Genomic DNA, 10,796 nt, shown 5'->3' on the forward strand with positions numbered 1-10,796 from the left:
TATGAAAAGAAGTCATAGGGCAAACACATTCTGAGAAATATTTGAAAACCAGTACTTCAGTGAGGGAATTAAAATCCACCTTTGATAGCATAAAAATGACTGATACTTGTCTTGCAGCCTATGCCATTGGCATGATTCTTACATTTGTTGTTCTGGTGCTGATGAAAAAGGGGCAACCAGCTCTCCTCTATTTAGTACCTTGCACACTTATTACTGCCTCACTTGTTGCCTGGAGACGTAAGGAAATGAAAAAGTTCTGGAAAGGTAGCAGCTATCAGGTATGTGCTTATATCTTGGTTACCAAGTTATAACATTGCCTAACTTTGGTTGGGAACTGCTTGTATATATCAAAGCTTTATGTATTTATTCTCAAAGCTTTTACATGCCTAAAAGTTGCCTTGAATTTACCAGAGTGTCCGAAGTTTCTTTCCACCACTGCCCCCTTACTTGTCACCTGCTGCATCATCACTTCTCATCCTCACTGCCATCTGATGCCAAAATGCTGGTGACTCAAGACAAAAGTACCAAGAAGCATGGGAGGGCATCAGGGAAAATCAAAACAGCATTTCAGCATGAGTTTTCAGAAGCCGCATTAAAATTGACTTCATGGAAGATAAGAGCCATGTTTAAGTACTAAATTTTGATGCTGACACCACTAGCTATTTATAGTAAGAGTCCTCAGGTTTTGCAGATAAAAAGTATACTCTCTCCAGCATCTAAATGAGCCTAACCAAATGGAAGTGGGCACTCATTTCAGGTTTAAATGGATCAAGACTGCCTTTTCTGTAAAATTCCTACAACAGAGAATATCCACATAGCAGAATCTATCATGTTTGAGTTGTTTCTTCATTGAAGTTAAAGCCCTTTGTTCTTTTCCTAAATGTTATCGGTATTCCTGTAAAGTTTGTTTGTTTGCATTGAAATTAAAGAGAGTTGGGAAACTCTAGCCTGTTGAGGTCAGGGTCATGGCATTGATTCCTTCATGAGGCAGTTAACTCTGCTTTGCCCTATTACAGCAAACTGTGTTCCACTATCCACTCTCATGCTTTTGTTTCAGTGATCGCATGAACAAAACTAAAGGTATTTTGGGTAGATAGCTGTAATTCCGTTAGTAGATAAACAGTTCAAAGTTCATATCCATCTTGTGGTTGGTTCTAGTATCATCTTTATTGAACAAGAGGTGATTCGCACATTAAGTTAGACTACTATTAACATAATTGAAAAAAGCACCAGCCTAGAATTCTTTGGGGTAAGTCTTGTAATCTCTTTGAGATTAGGATAGAATACCTGCCCTTCCTACCTCCCAATTCCAGTTTCTCAACTTGTATTTATACACATAGAATTAGTTTATGGTCACAAGGTCCTTGACTCATCTACTAAGGTAGCTTGTAACTTTCATGAAGATGACACTCACATGGAATGTTTTATAGAATTTTTTCAAAGTAAAAGTACGTCCTACAGCACAAACTCTAATACTGGTTTTGAAAGTCATATCCTAAGAGGTGCTCTTTGTCATCATTTTTTTTAAAAATAGTTATCTGTTCCTTCATTTAGCAAATGTTTATTGAGCAGTTCTATGAGCCAGATACTATTTTAGGTGCTGATGATAAAAGATGAACAAGTTAGAGACAAGCCTACTGTCATGGCCTCTTGAAAGTTAGAGTCTCTTGGAGGATACAGATAGAGTCACTAACAATAAAGTGTGATGAATGAATTAGTTATGGCAGGGTGCCTTGAAGACTAGAAGGGGGACACCAGTGCTTATGGTTTTGAGACAGTCAAAGGTGATGTGGGCAAGGACGACTTCTTAAAAGAATGTTACGTTTATGTTGAAACTTTAAGACTGAGCCTTGTGTTCCATGTTGAAAGAACCATGACTTCAAAGGCTCAGAGGGAAGAGCTTTGACAGATATAGGAACCTCATGACAGAGTGGCCATTCCTATTGAATAAGAATAGGGGAGTGCAGGAAATGAAAACTGGAGAAGCAAGCAAGGGAAAGAGGCTGTATGGACTTATAAGCCACATTAAAGAACTTGGACTCTCTCCTAAGAACTTTGGAGACCATTTAAGAGTTTTAAGAAATCTAGAAAATGGATTGAAAGAAGGCAAAACTTGAGGCAGCTATTACAGTGAAAAGCTGTAGTAGTCAGAATTAGCATGGTACTGAGACTGAGAGAAGTGAACAAAGTCAAGAGAAATTTAGAAGCACAATAAATGCGACCTAGTGATAGATTCAGTTAGGGAGAAGAGAAGAAAGTAGAATCCAAGGTTTTTGGCTTGTGTAACTGAGTGGGTGGATAGTGATACCATTCACTGAGATTAAGAAGGGCAACAGATTTGAGATAAGATGATGAATTCAGTGTTGGAAATTTCAAAATACCTAGGGGACTACCAGGAAAAGAGAAATCAGTGGTTGAATAAACATCTCCTGATGTGCAGGAGATAGGCCTAACTAGAGACAGAAATTTGGGAGTGTTACTAGCAAACTCTGTGAGTGAGTGAGAATGTAGAGGGAGAAGAAAAGACTCAGGACGGAACTGTGACCAAGAGATTTCTACTTTTAGGAGCACTTATCTTATTAACTGATCATGAGGTAAATCAGGAGAAGGAGGATGAGCAACACAGGGAAACTTTGTTTAGGGTTGGCATTAAGTCTTTTTTAAGTTAGAAGTGAAATTTGGGACAGCTAGTGAGAACACATGGTGCTGCTTATGGAATTAAGTATGTTTGCTGTTATTTTCATCACCAGTATTTCATTTTTACTTGTAAATTTTTCTTTCTCCTTTAGTACAGCTTTAAGGGTACGGTGCTTTATTATAAGCACCTTTCCTCCTTTCTCTTTCTATGCTGTCTACTGAGGAGAAAGGAGATGCTAGGTAAGAACGGACTTCAACCAAGGGATGCATTTATATTCCCTATGAATAAGTGCTCTGCCCTGGACCATCTGAATTTTACTCTTAAAAATCGTGACTTTGAAATCATGATTCTTCTTCATAGCAGCCACTATAAAGTTTAAGATCATTGGAGCTAGACCCAAAGCCATAGTAAACACCCCAGAAGGGTGGACTCCAGGGCCTTTGCTCTAAGATGTAGAAGCTAACTAAGATAATTGATTGTAGGAAAATCCATTTTAAAGAGTCTGAAAAGTTAGGACAGTTTCGGTTATACACTTCTCACTTGTAGGGTGGTATCATAATTTCATTGGAGGAGGAAATAGCATCCCACTCTAGTATTCTTGCCTGGAGAATCCCATGGACAGAGGAGCCTGGTGGGCTACAGTCCACGAGGTCCCAAAGAGTTGGACACGACTGAGTGGACTAACACACACACACACACACGCACACACATAATTTCATTAGGTAAGACATTCAGAATACAAATACCACATAGTAACAGCATGGAATCTGGTCCCAGACCACCTAAGTTTGAAGTTTTGTTAATTATTAGTAATGTGACATTAGGCAAGTTACTTAACTTCTCAGTGCCTCAGTTTCCTCCAATGGGATGGGAATCAGCCTACCTCACAGGGTTGTTGTAACAAATGCAAACTGCTTAGCACAGTATCTGGCACATCATTAGCACTATAAATGTATTTGCTAGTATTATTTGTATGAATTGAGTTTTTTTGTTTTGGTTTAACTTGTTGCTTTGGTGATCATCTTTCACTTCATTAACTGATTTCCATTTTCCTGTTTTGAATATTAAAACTTTGGATCTTTGTTAAATCTGCTTTCTTAACTTATCATAAGCCTCAGAGAAAAGATTTTGTTAAAATGGTCATTTTCCCACAGTGCACTAAATTTTAAAATATTAAGAATGGACATTTGCTGAACTTTTAGGCGAGCTAGTTGCAGAATATTATAAACTGCTGCCAGGAGGCAGTCTGTTTTTCCCTACAACTAGGGCTTCCCTCATGGCTCAGGTGGTAAAGAATCTGCCTGCAATGCAGAGGACCCGGGTTCGATCCCCGAGTCGGGAAGATCATGTGAAGAAGGGAATGGCTGCCCACTACAGTATTCTTGCCTGGAGAATTCCATGGACAGAGGAACCTGGTGGGCCACTGTCTATAAAGTCACAAAGAGTCAGACACCACACACACAGAGCATTTATAAAAGTTATAGAATGTAATGCCTTCTGTTAATGTGAAAAAGAAAATCTCTCATTCCTTTTGTCTAACTTTTAAGGTCCAAGTTAATTTAGCTTGAATGTTGTTATTTGTGGGAGACAGTATTATTATAGACTTTGGCATCAGTTCTGGCAAGTTAGTCTCTGAAGACTCCTCATTCATCAAGTGAAACTTGGATCTACAGGCAGGTAGGAGAATCTAATCTAAAGAGATAAATTAGCCCAAGGCTTTGAAAGGCAAGTGGATGTTGAAATCAGATAAGGCTGGCAGAGGCTTTGGAAGTAGAACTGGGAACCTCAACAAGTCTGGTAAAATAAAGGGAGGCTATGTCTGAACTTAGTGTAGGAGAGACCCGAGGGTCAGACCTGAAGACAACTCTCAGGAAGTTACTGGTTCATCTCTTGAGCTAACAGTTTACTCTTCTCTCCTACCTCCATTGTCTGTTTCCAGAATATCTCTTATATAACTCCCAGCTCAAAATCTGCCATCTCTAAGCAGATACCCAAGAGTTCTCCATTTGAAATTAGGTTCACCTTTCCCCATACTTTCTTTAGACTTTGATGTTAAATACTTATTAACATCTGCCTTGTAGTGTAGATACTTATGAAGGAATGCCTCCCCAGGTAGTACTAGTGGTAAAGAAACCGCCTGCTAACGACGACATGAGACGTGAGTTCAGTCCCTGGGTCGGGAAGATTTCCTGGAGTAGGAAATGGCAACCCATTCCAGTATTCTTGCCTGGAAAATCCAATGGACAGAGGAGCCTAGTGGGCTACAGTCCATAGCGTCACAAGAGTCAGACATGACTGAGCACACACACCCTCACTATTTAGCTCCTAGGTGTTAGGAACCCACAGTGCTCATAACACTGTTTTATACACTGTAAGTTCTTAGTCTGTGTTTATTGATATTATTCATGCAAAGCAGTTAGACTGTTCAGTCCTTAATCCACTGACCTTTTTAATCACTTGTGTGTGTGTATAAATTTCTGGATTGTGTTTTAGCAGCCTTCAAAAAATTACCAGAATTGTTATAAGGTATTATAAAAGTATGGCACTTTTTAAATACTAAACTAGACAGTACCCTTATGGCAGAAAGTGAAGAGGAATTAAAAAGCCTCTTGATGAAAGTGAAAGAGGAGTGTGAAAAAGTTGGCTTAAAGCTCAACATTCAGAAAATGAAGATCATGGCATCTGGTCCCATCACTTCATGGGAAATAGATGGGGAAACTGTGGAAACAGTGTCAGACTTTATTTTGGGGGGCTCCAAAATCACTGCAGATGGTGATTGTAGCCATGAAATTAAAAGACACTTACTCCTTGGAAGGAAAGTTATAACCACCTAGATAGCATATTCAAAAGCAGAGACATTACTTTGCCAACAAAGGTCCATCTAGTCAAGGCTATGGTTTTTCCAGTAGTCATGTATGGTTGTAAGAGTTGGACTGTGAAGAAGGCTGAGCACCGAAGAATTGATGCGTTTGAACTGTGGTGTTGGAGAAGACTCTTGAGGGTCCCTTGGACTGCAAGGAGATTCAACCAGTCCATTCTGAAGGAGGTCAGCCCTGGGATTTCTTTGGAGGGAATGATGCTAAAGCTGAAACTCCAGTATTTTGGCCACCTCATGCAAAGGGTTGACTCATTGGAAAAGACTCTGATGCTGGGAGGGATTAGGGGCAGGAGGAGAAGGGGACGACAGAGGATGAGATGACTGGATGGCATCACCGACTCGATGGACATGAGTTTGAGTGAACTCTGGGAGTTGGTGATGGACAGGGAGGCCTGGTGTGCTGCAATTCATGGGGTCACAAAGAGTCGGACACTACTGAGCGATTGAACTGAACTGAGACACATATATCTCTACAGTCTTTATATATAACCATTTTGCAAGTGCCAAAAGTTTTGGCTGCTGTTTGAAAGAATCAAATGTAAAGCAAGTAATATAAATTAAAATCAGAATCTCAGGTGATGGCACATTTGTTTATGCTGCTATCATTTGGTACATTCTAATCCCTGATATTAGAGTTGAGTGTGAGAGTAGCAGAAAGCAGGACTTCCACTGGAAATTTTTAATTCATGGGTAGCCCTGATGACCTTTTTATGTTGTTTTCAAAGGACAGATTATACCTCTTTCATTGCTGAAACTTAGAGACTTCATAGAAATACTTTAGTATTTTACTTAAAGTCTTTTAACCCTTCCCTGAATTTATCTGATTAAGAGAAGTAATGTTTTTCTATAGGACTTCACTAATATAATACTACTTTGGGTATCTTAATTTTATATTCTTTCCTATAGCTAAAAGCTACTTACCCTGTATTTTTTATGAACTTTTTTTTTCTGGATTGCTTCAAGAGCTACAGTATTCAGTTTCATTTATTTTCTAGTGAGTGTAGAGAAAGTTAAGGTGTTTTTTCTCTAGAGCGAAACTTGAAGCCATGGCATAATTATTCTGGCACATAGAACAATTAATAGAAAATTGTTAGGGGAGAATTTTTTTTTGCTTCTAATCCGAAATCAGTGGAGTTAGATTTATGCAGCAACCTCCAATGGGTGGGAAGTAAGTTTTCAGTTTGTTAATATTCAGTAAACAGTGGGTTTGTGTCTGCTAAATGTCACTAGTGCTTCTAACTATTTTTAGAAGTCACAAGCTGTAACTGACAAATCAAAATACAGAGATACTTAAAACAGCTCTGCTGTAATATCAGCCACTCTCCAGTTACTGCGGCAACATGAGCGCTTTTATTAGACTGTTTGAGGAGATTGGGTCAGAGCTATCAGTAAATGCTGGGTTAGCTGACCCAATTTCAGAAGACATCTTTCTAAGTTGAGCTTGCTTATTTGCTATGAAAAAATAATTATTTATTATGACAAAACAATTTACATGAATTTTGCCAGTTAATTTTATTACCTATATTAATTTTTGTTGTGTTTTTAAAAACCTGTTTCAAGTTTGCACTTCTCTGTTTCTGTACTGTTTTTATTGAAAAGTCAGTGATGAAAAATAAATGCAGAGTAGAGATATTACCTCTCAATAAGTTGGTTTTACAAGTTTTTTTTAAATATATCTCTTTATTTAGGAATTAGATTACAGTGCCAATGAGGTATCAAAGGATTAGGAAAGAAGAAGCATATAACTTATGTATAGACTGTTATTTCATTAGGTGACAGTTATCAGGATCAGCAGGTCTTGGAAAAGAAAGTGTTTCCCCACCATCCATTCTTTTTTTTTTTTTTTTTTTAATTTTAAAATCTTTAATTCTTACATGTGTTCCCAAACATGAACCCCCCTCCCACCTCCCTCCCCAACCACCATCTATTCTTCAGTTCTCTGTCCCCACAGCTCCAGCCTCTTACACCCAGAGTGTCTAAATTGCTAGAAAAAAAGGGGCCTAAATATATCTTATATGCTTCTCCTTTCCCTCTCTCATTTAAATTGTAACTAAAATCAGCTCTTCAACAACTTCATCTTTTCTATTACCTATCTTGGTTTGGGATTTGATCCCTTACTCCAGAAGTGCTATGAATATGCAACTACTGTAATTTTAGGGATATCTTTGGCAAATAGAGGACCACAAAACTGATTGTTTAGGGGCTTGAAATGACTCATGGAATATAAGCAGGTTTGGGTTGTATGAGCTGACTCCATCACTTGAGACAGTTGTCAACTGAATGCTTCAGCTCATGTTTGTATTCTTCTTTGTCTGGCAAGTTCCAGAGACCCCATTTGGAATTATTCTTTTCTCTGCTTCCTCTTCCAAAAAACAGTAAAGATTTTAGACTCGGTTTTTAAAATTAGGAATAGTTATCTTGCTTGTCTTCTACTTCGTGATGAAGGAGAAGGGAAAAAGTGCATCAGTTCAGTTCAGTTGCTCAGTCGTGTTCAGCTCTTTGCAACCCCATAGACTGCAGCACACCAGGCTTCCCTGTCCATCACCAACTCCCAGAGCTTACTCAAACTCATGTCCATTGAGTCGGTGATGCCATCCAGCCATCTCATCCATTGTTGTCCCCTTCTCCTCCCGCCTTCAATCTTTCCCAGCATCAGGGTCTTTTCCAATGAGTGAGTTCTTTGTATCAGGTGGCCAGAGTATTGGAGTTTCAGTTTCAGCATCAGTCCTTTCGATGATTATTCAGGGCTGATTTCCCTTAGGATTGACTGGTTGGATCTCTTTGCAGTCCAAGGGACTCTCAAGCGTCTTCTCCACCACCACAGTTCAAAACCATCAGTTCTTCAGTGCTCAGCTTTCTTTATAGTCCAACTCTCACATCCATTCATGACTACTGGAAAAACCATAGCTTTGACCAGACAGACCTTTGTCGGCTAAGTAATGTCTCTGGTTTTTAATATGCTGTCTAGGTTGGTCATAGCTTTTCTTACAAGGAGCAAGTGTCTTTTAATTTTATGACTGCAGTCACCATCTGCAGTGATTTTGGAGCCCAAGAAAATAAAATCTGTCACTGTTTTCATTGTTTCCCCATCTATTTGCTATGAAGTGATGGGATTGGATGTCATGATCTTAGTTTTCTGAATGTTGAGTTTTAAGCCAACTTTTTCACTCTTCTCTTTCACTTTCATCAAGTGACTCTTTAGTTCTTCTTCGCTTTCTGCCATAAGGGGTGGTATCATCTGCATATCTGAGGTTATTGATATTTCTCCCAGCAATCTTGATTCCAGCTTGTGTTTCATCCAGCCTGGCATTTCTCATGATACTCTGCTTATAGGTTAAGTAAGCAGGGTGACGATATACAGCCTTGACATACTCCTTTCCCAATTTGGAACCAGTCTTTTATTCCATGTCCAGTTCTAACTGTTGCTTCTTGACCTGCATACAGATTTCTCAAGAGGCAGGTCAGGTGGTCTGGTATTCCATCTCTTTAAGAATTTCCCACAGTTTAATATGATCCACACAATCAAAGGCCTTGGCGTAGTCAATAAAGCAGAAGTGGATGTTTTTCTGGAACTTGCTTGCTTTTTCGATGATCCAGCAAATGTTGGCAATTTGATCTCTGTCTGGTTTCTCTGCCTTTTGTAAATCCAGTATTTAAATTTAATCACTAATCTAAAAATCTTTGACAGTCTTCAGAAAGACATGAAGGTTTTTTTTTTCTATTTTTAGGTAGGTTTATATGAAGAACAGGGTAAAAACACTGAAAATATTTAAGCAGTTTCTTTCTTTATTCCCAAATATGATAAGATTTTAATGAGAATATGAGAAGAATTGAAGTGATCATTTGAGAAAAGTTTTAACTGGTAATTCTGCTAAAATAGTCTATAGCAAATGTATTGATTTTGTTTTTAGATATCATTTGACCTTTAAGTACTTTTAATTTCTTTATTCTTAGTAGAAATTTTTTTCATACAGTGTTTTAAAAATTTCACATGTTATTTTTAAATTATCCTAAGGTCAATATTCAAGGCATCAACCAGGTTACACTGTCCCTGATCCAGCATAGTGATTTGTGGAACCAGTTTTAGTTTTCCACCTCCAGGAGTGGACACTGCTTGAAATAGTTTCCTAAGTGGAAACTCCTTGTGGTGGAGTCTCCACTGCCACAACAGGACGATATTCATATTGGGAGATGGAAGTAGTGGAAGATCCAGATCCAAGCACTTGGAAGATCCAAGCACCTATCAGATTGGCCCTGAGTCCAATGATTAGGCTTCCTGAAGGAGTTGTCACCCTGAGCATGTCCTGAGGAATGTGGCTGTGGAAACAGTGCATTGCTCCAAAAGGAGTGCTTGGTTCAGTGGAACACTCTGTGTCTTTTAAAAAAAAAAAACAACTCCTAATCCTTTTGCCAAGTTAGTGACTGGGGGCAAGTTGAAAATTTACGTTTCCTAACATGTTTTATTTATGCCTAGATGATGGACCATCTGGACTATGCAACAAATGAAGAAAACCCTGGGACTGCTGGTGAACAGATCATCCAACAATAATATCATGGACATGCAATAATGTGTCGATTGATTTTCTACAAATAGAGTTTGGCTTTTTAAATTGACTTTTGAATTTGACAATCTGAAAGAAACTTCAATGATATGCTTGCAAATATGTATCTGTAAGAGCTGGTACTGACAATTACATGATAAATGATTAAAATACAATTGCTTTTAACTATGTTAAAGTTGTGCCTTCACATTAAATAAAAGCATATGGTCTGTGTAATTTTCAGGATCTATTATATATAGTATATTTTTATAAAAAAAAAACAACTCTTCACCTACCCCTGTACCTGTCTTACTGAAGTCTGTTTCTTTCAACTCTAATGATAGATAAAAGTATTTGTCAAAGTGAGTTTCTGAGCAGATTTTACTGTAAAGAATTATGCAGACTTTATGCTCTATAGAACTAACTGTTTAAGATCATTCAAGAAGGCAGTTCAGCAGTGGAATTTTGAACCTTTTATCACTGCAGAGGTTAGAAATATATGATTTAGGAATATAGATAAAAGTGTATTTTTATAGCATGAGTTTTAAAAAATCCCAATCCTTTTTTAAACTTGAGAACCTAAATTACTTCAGATTGCATATGTGTTATATTAGAATATTTTTCCATTTATAGAGAGACATATAAAACTAGTCATTTGAAAGGAAACAAAAATTGAAATCCACATTTTTCAGTGGTCTTCTGTTTCCTTGAAGATGTAGCTTAAATTTCTAAACTAACC

General features: G+C 38.0%; 1 protein-coding gene across 1 annotated transcript in view; it reads left to right on the top strand.

Moving 5' to 3' along the window:
• SPPL2A (signal peptide peptidase like 2A) overlaps positions 1 to 10,267 on the top strand; it is a 53,325-nt gene extending 43,058 nt beyond the window's left edge. The window contains exons 14-15 of the mRNA XM_052646864.1: positions 118 to 278; positions 9,991 to 10,267. Of these exons, the coding sequence (XP_052502824.1) occupies positions 118 to 278; positions 9,991 to 10,065 (236 nt within the window). The 3' untranslated portion in view covers positions 10,066 to 10,267. The remainder of the gene's footprint in view (positions 1 to 117; positions 279 to 9,990) is intronic.
• Positions 10,268 to 10,796: the final 529 nt, after the last annotated feature.

This window comes from Budorcas taxicolor, chromosome 10 (assembly GCF_023091745.1).
Source record: "Budorcas taxicolor isolate Tak-1 chromosome 10, Takin1.1, whole genome shotgun sequence".
NCBI lineage: Eukaryota > Metazoa > Chordata > Mammalia > Artiodactyla > Bovidae > Budorcas > Budorcas taxicolor.